General features: G+C 35.9%; 1 protein-coding gene across 2 annotated transcripts in view; it reads left to right on the plus strand.

The window, feature by feature from the left end:
• EMC2 (ER membrane protein complex subunit 2) overlaps positions 1-14,193 on the plus strand; it is a 53,288-nt gene that overhangs the window by 23,485 nt on the left and 15,610 nt on the right. For both annotated transcript variants that reach the window (XR_004435168.1, XM_033202295.1), the window contains exons 6-7: positions 9,565-9,650; positions 9,802-9,861. Coding sequence is in view for 1 of the 2 variants with exons in the window: in XM_033202295.1 (XP_033058186.1) it covers positions 9,565-9,650; positions 9,802-9,861 (146 nt within the window). In the remaining variant the exon portion in view is untranslated. The remainder of the gene's footprint in view (positions 1-9,564; positions 9,651-9,801; positions 9,862-14,193) is intronic.

A 14,193-nucleotide genomic window follows, 5' to 3' on the forward strand; every position in this document is an offset into this window, starting at 1 on the left:
TCAGGCTATCACAGTGGTTAGAGCCACTCTGTCTTCAGAACAGTCACAACACAGGAAATGCATCACTGAGACTGCCTAGAAAAGTTTGACCAGCTAAATCTTATTGCTTAAAATACACATATTCACAAAAACTGATAAATGGTAACATGCCTCACACAGGAATGTATTTGAATTTGCAAATGTCCTGACTGGCTGTAGCACCAAACCCTCCACCAACCCCTCATTCACCTTGAAAACCAGTGTCAGTCACATCTCCCTGGCCCCCTAACTATTCCTTCAATTCCCTATTAAATCTCTGTCTGAGAAAGGTAGCCTCCTGTAGCAGGAACCACACTGTGACGTGGGAATTAAGCCCAGCTCTGCAGGTTGCATTTTCATCTTTTTCGTCTTCTCGTGTCTTGAGGGTAAGATGGTGCAGTAAATCCCACAGTTAACACTCAGCCAGTTCCCCACTGTAACTAGGGAAAGAAACTTGAGAGGGTCCAAATACATCCATTTGATTAGTAGTTAACTGAAAAAGGGTTCATTTTGGTAAAAGTTTTTCGCCTTTGAGTCATTTCAATGAGTTATTTGGGATTCTTTAAAGAAGGTAAAGGAAAGGCATCAGAGGGCTTTGACACACTCTGGCCATAAGCCAGCCTGCTTGTGCCTATTGGACTCAGTGGAGGGAGGCAGGCCCTGCGCTACCTCCAGGGCCAGCAAAGCTTTCTCCTGGCAATTCTGAGCGGGGCCAATGTGTGGGCCACAGCTAGTCCAAGTCTGTCATTGAAGATCCAATCAAGCTCTTGTCTGAAATTCCACCTTCTTCTGTCCCAAGTGGTTGTGGACACCCCCAGGGGTTGGTATGGAGGACCAGGTGCAGCCACGGGAGGCAGACAGGCTCAGAACATGTTTCCCTTTACAGGGAACAGAACACAGGCCTCTGTGTGACTGTGGATCAATGTGCAGGTTGCAGTGATGAGTAGAGTAAAACCTCTTCTTTGAGCTCAGTATCTCTGGTGAACACAAGGAACTGCAGGCAACAATGCTGCTGAATACACCCGAGTACACAGTCAGACATTTGTTCCATAAACAGTAAGTGTGTAAGACCAGTTACCTTGAGAGGGTATCTTGCTCTGGAAGATGCTTTTAAAATGCCACATTTTTCAGGCTTCTAGGTATAAACCTTGGAGGCAGGGAACCTGGATTCTGCTTTCCTTTTGCTGGTCAACTGTCCAGTTCCTTCTGGGTCCCTGAGTCTGGAGTGAGGCAAGAGGGAGATTCTAGATTGTATTTTGCCTTAATCCTTTAATCCTTTTCTAGGTAATATCTCTTCCACCAGGTAGCCTATTTAAAATAAAATAAAAAAAAATTGCTAACTAGCCCTATTCTGTGTAACATTATAGAAGGCATGTAGCCAATTGGATGAAGATTTATTCGTGGTCTTTAAAAGTTTGAAACAAATTATATAGGTTTCCATTTATGGTTTGGTGTTAGTGTATATATATGTATCTTAAGTTGGAAAAATCTTAACAGGAGCATGACTCTTCCAATTCTAGTCTTTATTCAGGGTCTAGCTGTCCTGTAGCCACATCCCCTTTGATTGTTTTAGTAAACATCACAATAACCTTTATGCTCACTCCAAAGTTTAAACAATACAGTACTTTTTAGTTCCTTCTCAGCTTTATTTATGTTATATTTAGCACATATTTCAATTAAAAGAATGTGAATTCTCTGAAGCCAGGGATTGAACCTTATGTATTCAATGCTCTTTGAAGAAAATAGAATAGGATCTATGTAGTTGGCCAGTTGATTTACTTTTGAATAATGGAGTACATTGCTTGTGATTCATGGTATTCTTTTAGTAGCATGTTTTTCACTATCATACATGGGTTCTTCAGAACTATTGCTGTGTTTCTTAATACCTCAAGATTGTTTATTCAGAACATCGATTAGGGCTGCAGACAAATTATTTGAATTAGTGTTGGCTAAAAATCTTCTAAACTTTGTGAGGTCAAAAAATGTAATTATTAGCATCGATTAAGCGATGATATAATTTGTTTAGCGAGCTCTGATTTTGTGAATTTTTGAAAACATTAAAGTATGTTCAGTTAAAAGAACAGCTTATATGATCATCCAGATTTCTTTTCTACTTTACAACTGAGAAAAAGCTGCAGCTTTCTACAAAGCAGAGTATAAACACGAGGAAAGTGGTGAAAGGAGGAGTGATAGAATTGAAGAAAATGATGATGACGTGATAATGAAGAAAGATAATGTTTATAAGATATTTACTATGGGCCATCACTGAGCTAAACACTTTACATTTATTATCTCATTATCATAGTCCTTTCAGATATTGTCTTTATTCTATAGGTACACAAGATCATAGAAAAGTTAAGTGACTTGCCCAAGATTGTACAGTTAGTAAGAAACTCTAGATAGGTACTTTGATTTCAGAAATTAAGGCTCTTTATCATGAGGAAAGAAGCAATGGTAATAAATGGAATTGACAGTAGGTAGTTAACACATGACAACCAGCTGTTACTCCTACAGAAATTTTATTATTTAAATTTAGTCATTTAACAAGACTGTACTTGCCACTATTGAAGAGTATGTGAAGATGAATAACTTGTTTTTATTTTTAAAAATCTAAGCATAATTTTTATTGTATAGAATATTATGCTAAGGAAGCTATGATAGAATTTTTTTTTTTTTCTTGAGACAGGATCTCGCTCTGTTGCCCAGGCTGGATTGCAGTGAGGCGATTATAGCTAACTATAACCACTGACTCCTGGGCTCAAGCAGTCTTCCCACTTCAGCTTCCTGATTAGCTAGTACTACAGGCATATACCGCCATACCCAAGTAATCTTTTTTTTTTTTGAGGCGGAGTCTCGCTCTGTCTCCCGGACTGGAGTGCAGTGGCCGGATCTCAGCTCACTGCAAGCTCTGCCTCCCGGGTTTACGCCATTCTCCTGCCTCAGCCTCCCGAGTAGCTGGGACTACAGGCGCCTGCCACCTCGCCCGGCTAGTTTTTGTATGTTTTTTTTTTTTAGTAGAGACGGGGTTTCACCGTGTTGGCCAGGATGGTCTCGATCTCCTGACCTCGTGATCCGCCCGTCTCGGCCTCCCAAAGTGCTGGGATTACAGGCTTGAGCCACCGTGCCCGGCCTAGTAATCTTTTAAAACTTTTCGTAGAGACAACATTTTGCTGTGTTGTCCAGGCTGTTCTGAAACTCCTGGGTTCAGGTGATCCTCCCGCCTTGGCCTTCTCAGAGTGTTGGGATTACAAGCATGAACCACTGTACCTGGCCAAAATTGGTATTTGTTAAGATCATTTTTTGTGTGCTCTAAATGAGACTCAACAGCCACAAGAAGCCTTGTTGAGGCTCATTCTAGTTGCTTGATAATCATTCAAAATCTAGGGTTTTGTGTGGCTTTTGGGAGATAGGCTAATTGACTCTAGTCACAGTTAGACATTATATGAATAGGGAGTTGGACAACTGAGTAGTAAGTGTCCAGAGAGCAAGAGACTATGGCAAAAAAGAGACATGAACAGATTCAGGAGCCCCAGGATTTACGGTGTAAGACTGGGCTTTGGTTTTTGTCTACATAAAATGAAGAGATGTAATTATCACTGCCTGCTCCTCATTTCTTTCCAGCTGTAAAATTTGTGATGTATTCATTTATTCTGCAGATGGCTACCAAACTGCATTATATACTTCCTTCAATGCCCATTGCTGCTCTGTATGAATGCACAGAAACTAAGATGTGTGTTTCGATTTTTATCTTAGTTTTTTGAACCAGTGTTTTTGTTATTATAATTGATTTTTTATGTATGATACATTGTATATTGTTGTTTAAAATTTTACATAAGCTTTGAATTATGTGACAAAACTTTAAGACTTTAAATGACTTTTTTTTTTTTTTTTTTTTGAGACCGAGTCTCACTCTGTTGCCCAGGCTAGAGTGCAGTGGTGCAATCTCGGCTCACTGCAACCTCTACCTCCCGGGTTCAGGTGATTCCCCTGCCTTAGCCTCCCAAGTAGCTGGGATTACAGGTGCACACCACCACACCCAGCTAATTTTTGTGTTTTTAGTAGAGATGGGGATTCACCATGTTGGCCAGACTGATCTCAAACTCCTGACCTCAGGTGATCTGCCCGCCTTGGCCTCCCAGAGTGCTGGGATTACAGTCGTACAGGCATAAGCACCACGTCCAGCCTTAAATGGCTTTTAAAAAATAATTTATCCTATATCATAATGAGTACTTTTTGAAGTTTTGTACTTTATAATAAAGATTTTAACTCCAAATATTAGAATCATTTATGCAGAAGTTTTCATTTTTAAGGTTTTAATTCACTTTTGTAAAGATAGATCTAAACAAAATATTTAGAGAAAATGAGAACTTTGGCAGGAGAAAAAGTAAAAGAAAGAAATGCAAAATCGGCCTGGCGTGGTGGCTCATGCCTGTAACCCCAGCACCTTGGGAGGCTGAGGCGGGTATATCACCTGAGGTCAGAGTTCTCGAGCAGCCTGGCCAACATGGTGGAACCCCATCTTAACTAAAAAAATACAAAAATTATCCAGGCTTGGTGGCAGGCGCCTGTAATCCCAGCTACTTGGGGGGCCGAGGCAGGAGAATCGCTTGAACCGGAAGGCAGAGGTTGCAGTGAGCCGAGATAGCACCATTGCATTGGGACAAAAGCGAGGCTTTGTCTCAAAAAAAAAAAAAAAAAAAAGAAAAGAAAAAAGAAATGCAAAATCAAAGTTGTTAAATATTCAAGACTATTAACATGTAGTCTTGTTAGCACTAGTTTTTAACTGCTTTGACGTGTAATTGACATAGAATAAATGGCACATATTTAAAGTGTACAATTTAGTAAGTTTTGATGTTTGTGTACACCTATGACACCATCACCACAATCAAGATAGTGAACAGAGCCATGCTTAAAGATTTCCTTTTGCCTCTCTTTCCATGTTTGTATTCCTATGTTCTTGAGCTTTCTTCTGGGCTGCAGTTAAGTTACTTGCAAATAGTTTGAACCTTTGAGTGTTTGCTAGACCTGATCCAGAACAGTGTTTAGACCAGGGCTCATTATACCCCATTACTGAAGCAAGATCCTTCTGGATACTCTATTCAGTGCCCATGAATCATGACATTTTCCAGGCTGACTGGTAGAAGAGACTGTTTCCAGCCCTGTATCAGTGGTGTGCACTGTTCCCCTTAACCCTTTCTGGTGTTTCTTTCCCTGGCCTTGGGCAGTTTCCTCACCCGCATGCACTGATCAGTACAAAACTAAGTACTCAAGGGGAACACTGCAGAGCCCCAGAGTCCTTATTCTATATTTTTCTTTCTTTGGCACTCTGTCCTATGAAGTCCAGCCTCTTTGATCATTGTGGACTTTCAGCTCTTTCTCCTGAACTCCTGAACTTGGCTCAACCTGGTTTTCCCCTTCCTGCACAGCACCCTTGAAACTGTCAAAGCAGTGAGCCAGGGTAATAAAAATGGGACTCACCTGGTTTGCTTCCCCATCTGTCAGGGGTCACTGTCCTTCCTTGCCTAATGTCCCATATCTTAAGGCAGGAGGAGTAAATCTGGTCCTGTTATGTCTTTTTGGCCAGGATTAAATTATCTGCTTAATTTAATACAATTATGATAAAGATTGGTTCTTATGTCAGGATAGTATGATTTTCTTTAGAAGAACTGACCTGTAAAAGGCTGTTATTTAGTAAAGTTTGTGACTTAATAATATACCTTTGCTCATATGGTAATGATAGTTTAGTAGGGGTTTTTTTTTTAAGCTACCATATATATTTTAATTAGGAAGACTGGCTTTGCATAGCTGAATGGTTACCACTTAAACGTTTGTTTAAAATTTTAGAATAGTAGGAGATAAAACGCTATATCTTAGGTTTTACATGATTGAGAAATGTATTGCTCATACACTAGGGATTTGGGGACATGCTTCTCTAATTAATAAAGCATAGTATTTGTTTATTTTTATTTTTATTTTTATTTTATTTTATCTTTGTTTTCGAGACGGAGTCTCACTCTGTCGCCCAGGTTGGAGTGCAGTGGCACAATCTCGGCTCACTGCAACCTCCGCTTCCCAGGTTCAAGCGATTCTCCTGCCTCAGCCTCCCGAGGGGCTGGGATTACAGGCACCCACCACCATTCCCGGTTAAGTTTTGTATTTTTAGTAGAGATGGAGTTTTGCCATGTTGGCCACGCTAGTCTCGAACCTCTGACCTCAATTGATCCTCCTGCCTCAGTGTCCCAAAGTGCTGGGATTACAGACGTGAGTTACCATGTCTGGCCAAGCCTAGTAAAGTCTTCTATCTTCCTGAAGTTTTTGTCAGATGGAATTGGTTATTACAAAATTAATACTAAATTTCTTTTTTGCATAATTCTTACAAAGTTATGCTAGCCACCACAAATGGACTTAATTCAAAATAATAATGAATTATTTACTTTGTAAGAAATCTGCTTCTTTCTTTTAAGAAGTCTTTTTTTTGAGACAGAGTATTGCTCTGTCGCCCAGACAGGAGTACAGCCGTGCGATCTCTGCTCACTGCAGCCTCTACCTCCCGGGTTCCATGATTCTTTTGCCTCAGCCACCCGAGTAGCTGGGATTATCGATGTGCACCACAACACCTGGCTAATTTTTGTATTTTTAATAGAGACCACGTTTCATCATGTTGGCCAGGGTGGTCTCGAACTCCTGACCTCAGGTGATCCACCTGCCTCAGCCTTGCAAAGTGCTGGGATTACAGGCATGACCCACTGTGCCCAGCCTCTTTTAGGAAATCTTATAGAAGAATCTAGGATGAGAATCAGAAATTTCATATACTGTAGTTCTCCCTCTTGACACATTTCAGTTGGATACACATCTGTTTTCCATCATTTTCAAAATAATTCTCTTTTAAAAGTTATTTTTAAAGATTAATGAGCTTTGAAACAGTCTAAAATACTGCTTTACAAGCTGTATTCTGCAGAAAGCTGCTGACCTGAAAACATTAGTATGTGTTCAACAGTAGAGGAGTGATTCTGTGGTCAAATAACTGAAACAGTGAGTCAAAGGTGTTTTCAGTCCACCTTCATGAAACTCATTGTGCCTAAGTGTCCAGGACAGTGTTCATGCCTCTTATTACTATAGATGTGTTACTTGCTATCATATTTATACTTTGATTTTTTTGTTTGATTTGTGGCATTTGTATGCAATGTTTTCATTTTAAAAAAGTGTTTGTTTATTTTTTATTTTTGTAGAGACAGGGTCTCACTATGTTGCCCAGACTGGTCTCTCACCCCTGGGCTCAAGTGATCTTCCCACCTCAGCCTCCCAAAGTGCTGAGATGACAGGCATGCACCACTGCTCCCAGGTGAATCCAATTGTTTTCAACAAGTTTTCACTGCATCTCATCTCTGCTGTTACAAATCCTGTAAGGATTGGGACAAGATACAAATATCAAATAAAGCAAGTCTATTGCATTCCTTTAAATATTGCTTAGCTAGAATTTTGTGGCAAGATTTAACACATAAACATTAAGCCTGGAACCAAATGTTAAAAAAGAAAGATAACATTTATTTAATATTAAATACTGTGTTAGTTGCTTTATATTGATGCTTGAAGGTAGATGGTATTACTGAGGTTTGCAGAGGTTAAAAAAGCTAGTAAGTGATAAGAGTTGGGATTCAGTTTCTTGTCCTTTTGATTTCAAAAGAGACGTCTTGCCCTGCATATTGTCTGTGGAAGAAGTAGTGTCATGAAAAATGAAAGATTAAATTAATGTTTCAAATTTTGGTGAAATCAGATATGGCCAAAAGAAAGTTTCTTGATTACATGTTAATTTATCCCTCATCTATTGGGAGGACTAGGGACAATGCTCCCATTTTAAGTCTAAAATTCTTAATGGCTTTAGGGTTTGAGTTACTTTCAGAGCTTTACTTTAACTTCTGAGTTCTTGAGACTTTTAAAACTTTGCATTTATTGTGGTACATTTTTGTTTTACTTAGTAAACTTATTTTAAAAGTTAAAATACATTATTTAAAATATTAAATAAATAAATAATTAAAATAAATAAATTAAAAAATTAAAAATATTTGCCTGTGCCTACTCTGTGACAGGCATTGCGCTAAGGCCTTTGGCATGACCTGATTAAGGATATAGATTCTTTTTTTATTTTTTATTTTATTTTTTTACTCTCAGGATATGCTTAAGGATATATATTCTTAAGACATCATTTTTAATTACCCAAATATTACCACAATTATTATAAACATTGCTCTGACCCTTGTTTATTAGTCTCTTGATTTCTCTAAACTTTCACTTTCATTTCTTCAGAGCCAAATCACTCACTCACCACCCCATAATGAGTAGCTCTTGATACTCTAAAGAGGCCGTATCCATTTTACTTCTGTCTGCATCTTGTGGAATATTATATAAAACAGTAAGAAATTTTATTCATAATTAATAAGTTTAGCTTGTCCTCAGTTATAGTGTGTTTCATTGTTTATCCTTCTGTATTTGAAGCAAACATAGAGGGGATGTAAATTTAATAATTTATACAGTGTGCTCCCGTCCCTGACTGTTTACCTCAGCCTCAAACTTGTAGTCTTGGATTACATACAGTACTGCTTTCTCCAAGGCCTTTGCTCGTGTGTTCTTCCCACTATGCAGTTTCCGTAAATAACTTCCTATTTTGTTTTTTAATGTCTACTTACTCTTTGTTTCAGTACGGGTATCACGTGTGGGACTGTCTTTGCTTTCTGTCTTTCCATTTTGTCCACTCTGCCACAGTGTGTGTCAGGATCTCTTCCTTATTTTCATGACACTCTAGATATCTCTGTCATTGCTCTTACTGCATTAAATTTTTTATTTGATATGTTTTTGTCATGAGAATGAGCTTCTGCAAGGAATTATCATTTCTTTTTTATCTTTATATTTTCATTGTGTAGCACAATATTAGCGAACAGTAGAAGTCTGGTACATATTTGATGAATGCACAATAAACGGCATTGATTTTTATGTTTATGATTTTAAAAACTTTAGAATACAACTTTTAATTGTTTTACTTATTATACAATATTTCAGGACTGTATTATTCTTGTGAAAGACTCATGGGTAGATATTCTCTTAAAATTGTGAAAAAGTTGTCAGAAGCCATATTTATATAATGATATTCAAAGGCCATGCCATGGTGAGATTTTTTTCCCCCTAATCTCCACCATTCCTCCACCTCTTAGGATACAGATCTTATGAATGAGACAGAGTAAAGGACTTTAAGTTGGATAAAGATTAGGATTCCCTGCTGGCTAGTAATTATCAGAATCTGGATGGTTATTTATTTGGATGAAACGGTGCATACCTTGTGTGCATCAAAAGTAAAGCATATGTGATTGTTAGAGGAATGTTTGAATTCCCCAGTGGGATGTCATAGGGTATGTTTATAAACTCGCACTAAGCAGTAGTTCTACAATGGAATTTCTCTGGCATTGAGATAATAATTTGCACAGTCAAATTACCTTCTTTACAAAACCCCAAGGAATCATGAGGGCCTAATCCTTTATTAATGTCAACCCACAGGCTGCAAGAAAGCGTAAGATTGCCATTCGAAAAGCCCAGGGGAAAAATGTGGAGGCCATTCGGGAACTGAATGAGTATCTGGAACAGTGAGTGTTTTACAAGAGGATCGTGTTTTGTTATTCTGATAAATCTTTTTTAATTAAAATGGAATTTGCATTTGATTTTCCTGTTTGTCTTCATGCTGTTCATTTGCAGAATATCTACACACTTACTTTTTTTTTCTTTTCCTCTCACCAGATTTGTTGGAGACCAAGAAGCCTGGCATGAACTTGCAGAACTTTACATCAATGAACATGAGTAAGTTATTAAACACACTTAACATTTTGTTGAGTGCAGTTTTCATCACTATAAGTTCAGAAAGCACTGTGGTTTCCAGAGGATTGGTGAGAAGGTGTGAATCATGTAGTTTGAAATGAAAAACAAAACAAATCAACAATTAAATGAAAACCAATAATTTGCTGGTCATAATATGTGAATAGCTTTAACTAGGTCATTTGTGTTTTGCCATATTGTTTATGTTTAGGAAATAAGTTTTTCTTTCAAATATAGATGGCATTCTTTGGAAGTAAAAAGGCCTGCATTTGCTAAGCTAAGTTTATTTTTGGTGCATCAAAATTGTGAATTTTTAGAGTTCAGATTGTTCTGATAATACAAAGAGTATTATACTCCCTGCTGTTTGAAAATTCTGTCAATTGTATGCATGTATTAGCCGTAGTACTAAGAGAATCAACTCTTCCAAAGTAGAAGCATTCTGTTGCCTGGGTAAAAAACTGAGAATAATCAAGAATGTTGAATGCTGTAGGATCTTGCTTATTGGATGTTTAATGTTTTTGTCAGCTTTTTTATTGCTGTAGTGACAGGAGGAAATCCCAGCGTGAGAGGATTAGTCCAGAGTCTTAGTGCAAGTTTGCTAATATTACAGCATTAATGCTAACCTCCATCTAGAGGCGTGTTTTTTATTTTTTTCTTAGTGCTTCTGAATCTGAAGTATATGACATTGCTTCTTTTCTTTCTTTTTTGACAGAATAGAATCAGATTGTTATGCACGTTTTCTTGTGCATGAATATTTAACCTTGTTCTCATACTACAAACAACTGATGAGAAATAGAATGAAGACATTTGTCTGTTGTCTGTGGTCTATATATATAATGTGATAGAGAGGATTGAAGTAGTCTATTTGCATAAGTCTAAGAAAAGTGGGAACTAAAATAAAAGTAATAGCCATGATTTAATGAATGTGTACTGTATTCTGGGAACTATTTTTGAAGTTCTCTGCTATAGTCTGAAACAGATACTCTGATTTTGATTAGGAATTATTTCCTGAATCACATTCAGTATAGATGATATGCTTGTTTGTACACATATGTAAACATACTTATGATTTCTTATGCATGTGAGACAGTGTATAAATACTTATATTTAAATACATGAAATTGAATTTTTAGAATATAGTAAAAATAATTAGCATTAATTTTATTTTGTTTCTAAAACAGTTGATAGTCATTTAACATTTTTTTGTACTTTTTAAAACTTTTCTGACTGAAAGCATTTTTAAACATTTCAAATTAACAAGGATCTTTTTTTCAAGTTAAAGGAATACCTAATGCAGAAAATTTGAGAAACACAATAAAGCATAAAGACCAAGACAAAAATTACATGTAATTCCAGCATCCTAAGTTAACTATAGTTTGATTTTTGTCCTTCCTTGCCTTTTAAAACAAAAGCCCAAAATAAAACTATCTTTCGTAGTTTATGCTTTCCCTTATATTTTGTCAAAAATTTCTTGTCACTATAACAATCTACAGTGTGTTTTGAATGGTTTTATATTATTTCATCTTACCAGTTTACCCTAGTATTTTTAACCAGTTTCCTAAGGAGATATAAAGGTTGTTTTATATTTTTATGTGTAATGCTGTAGTGATCATGTTTATTTTGTTTCCTTGAGTTAAATTCTTTGAACTAAAATTGCTTGATTAAATAAGAGGTACATTTTCTGTGGTTTTGATATATAGTTCCTGATTGTTCCCTAGAATGTTAACATCAGTTTACTAGCACACCAGCATTTACTAGAGTCCCTTAACAATATTGGATACTGTGATTCTTTTTTAATCTTTACAAGTTTGATAGGTGAAATTGGTTCTACCTTTTTAGTTCATTTTTAAGAGCTCTTTTTGTAAAGGAGAGTAACCATATGTCAAAAGTATATCCTTGTTATATGCTTTTTAAATACTGACTTCTTAAAATTATAGAAACTACATTTTTAGAAAATCAGATTCATCAGTTTTTAACATTATCATGTCTGCTATCCTTTAATAGCTTAAAATATATATCACCTTTTTTCCCCTACTTCGTTTGCAATTTTATTTTTTTGCATGTATTTCTAATATTTATTTCATCATCAAATTTAGGTTATACCTTATTTTTAACCTACCATTAAATTTATTTATTTGTTTCACCATGTGGCACCACGTTCAGTTTTGCTTTGTTTTGAATCTAAAGAGTTTATTGAAATAGAGGTGAATGTACACTTAAGAGAAATGAACTGAGAAATCTCAAAAAATCAAGAAATACGAAGATGTAGGAGCACCTGAAAAAATTTTTTTAGAGGAAATGATAATTATGGTCAGCCTACTCTTTTATCTAGTATCACGAAAGTCTTTTTGGTCTTGAAGGTAGTTACAAAATGACCATTTATTTTTTCTAATTGAATACGTAGAAGGAATATTTATGTTTAGGTGAGTGGAAATACATATCTACAGATTTTTTGAAACTGAAAATTACAGTCAGTTCACATGATTCATTTGACATGTTTGAGTAAGTCATTATAGGAGGAGTTTTTGGTGGAATGTTAAATAATCGTAGGATATCAGTTTTAGCACCAGTCTCCTGGACACAGTGGCAAAAATGTAGCAGTTTTGAAAATGTTAGATATATGCAACATTTGATATTCTTTTCTGCGTATGAACAGTTATAGGCTTTCTTAAGTATAATAGGTCACAGGCAGCTTTGGTAGCCTAGATCTTGAACTATTTTTTTTCTTTAAGAGACAGAGCCTTACAACATTTCCCAGACTAGACTTGAGCTCCTGGGCTCAAGTGCTCTTCCCATCTCAGCCTCTTGTGTAACTGGCACTACAGGTGTGTCACTATGCCCAGCTCTGGAATTTTTAGCTCCAAATAAATATCTGTAGTATAATTTTCATATAGCCCTATTTAATGTTTTTATAGAGAGAAAAAGAGATATAGAATTATGCCATATAACCGTTTTATATTTTTAAGTTACTTTTATAAGTGCGTTTCTGATTTACAAATTATAGTTTGTTTTTAGTTATTCCAGGGGTATATGTTACACCCATTGACCATATTGAGACTCTTGTTCTAAAGTTTTAAAACTACAGTTAATTTTTTTTGTGTCAGCACTACCAATATGTATTATAGGTTAAGTATCCATAACCTGAAAATCTGAAATCAACAATACTCCAAAATCTGAAACTTTCTGAGTGCCAACATGATGCTCAAAGGAAATGCTCATTGGAGCATTTTGGATTTGGAATTTTTGAGTTAGGGATGTTCAACCAGTAAGATAATGCAGATATTTTAAAATCGGAAAAATTCTGAAATCTGAAACATTTCTGGTCCCAAGCATTTTGGTTAAGGGATACTCAACCTTTGTGAGCAAAAATACATTCACATTATGAAAGACAAAATTTTTTTACTCGATTTGTAATTGACACTAGATACTATACAGCAAGGAACAGTTTAGTATAATACATTAATTATGATTGTGATTATAGTTCCTTTTCATAGGTCCAGCCTTTTAAAATTCCATATCAAAGGGAATTACCACAATTCTATAAGGAAAAATCATGATGTTGGTAAAGTAACACACAGTACCAAATACTGTAACCTTTAGTTATATATACTTTTGTAAGGAAGAGAGGAAACTTTATTTAATTCTAGTACTGACTTTAACATTGTAATAACAATTGTTATTCTGTTTTAAGTAGATTCAAATTATTTTCACTTCTCTATTGTCTTGTTGAGTCACTGTATATAATGAATTAACTTCTCTATGCACCTAGAATAGTACTGGCTATGTATTATCCCTGACAAGATTGAGGAAATAGTCACTTTTTGTGTGGCCTAACAATGGCCTAGAAAAGCTGGACTAGACCATCTCTTGAGCTCCTTCTAGCTCTAATTTTATTTAATTCTATATTTTATCCACAAAATTAGTTTGATACCATACTTTGTAAAATTGGGGGAAGGAATCCTTTTCTCGTATGTGATACTAATTGATTTTTGATAAAATATCTTGGTATTCATTTTACCCTAAGAACTACTACTACCTGCCCATTTTATCTTGCTTTATGCACCAGTGTCACAGTTGTGCTTAGCCCATTTAAATCTCTAAGAACTTTTATTCTTAGTCTCAATATGAATTTTTGGTATCATACTTTATAATTAAAGGAACACGTTTAGAAGAGAACTGTCTTTTGATAAAGTGTTTTAAGGTAGAGACAAATTTTCCCTTTTCTTTTAGAGTGATAAATAGATATTAAGTAGGTAATCATAATACATTTGTTTTAGACATTTATTTAGTCATTTGTTCAGTCTTACTAAATACCTA

The sequence above is a fragment of the Trachypithecus francoisi genome, unplaced genomic scaffold (genome assembly GCF_009764315.1).
Source record: "Trachypithecus francoisi isolate TF-2019V2 unplaced genomic scaffold, Tfra_2.0 Lachesis_group7, whole genome shotgun sequence".
NCBI lineage: Eukaryota > Metazoa > Chordata > Mammalia > Primates > Cercopithecidae > Trachypithecus > Trachypithecus francoisi.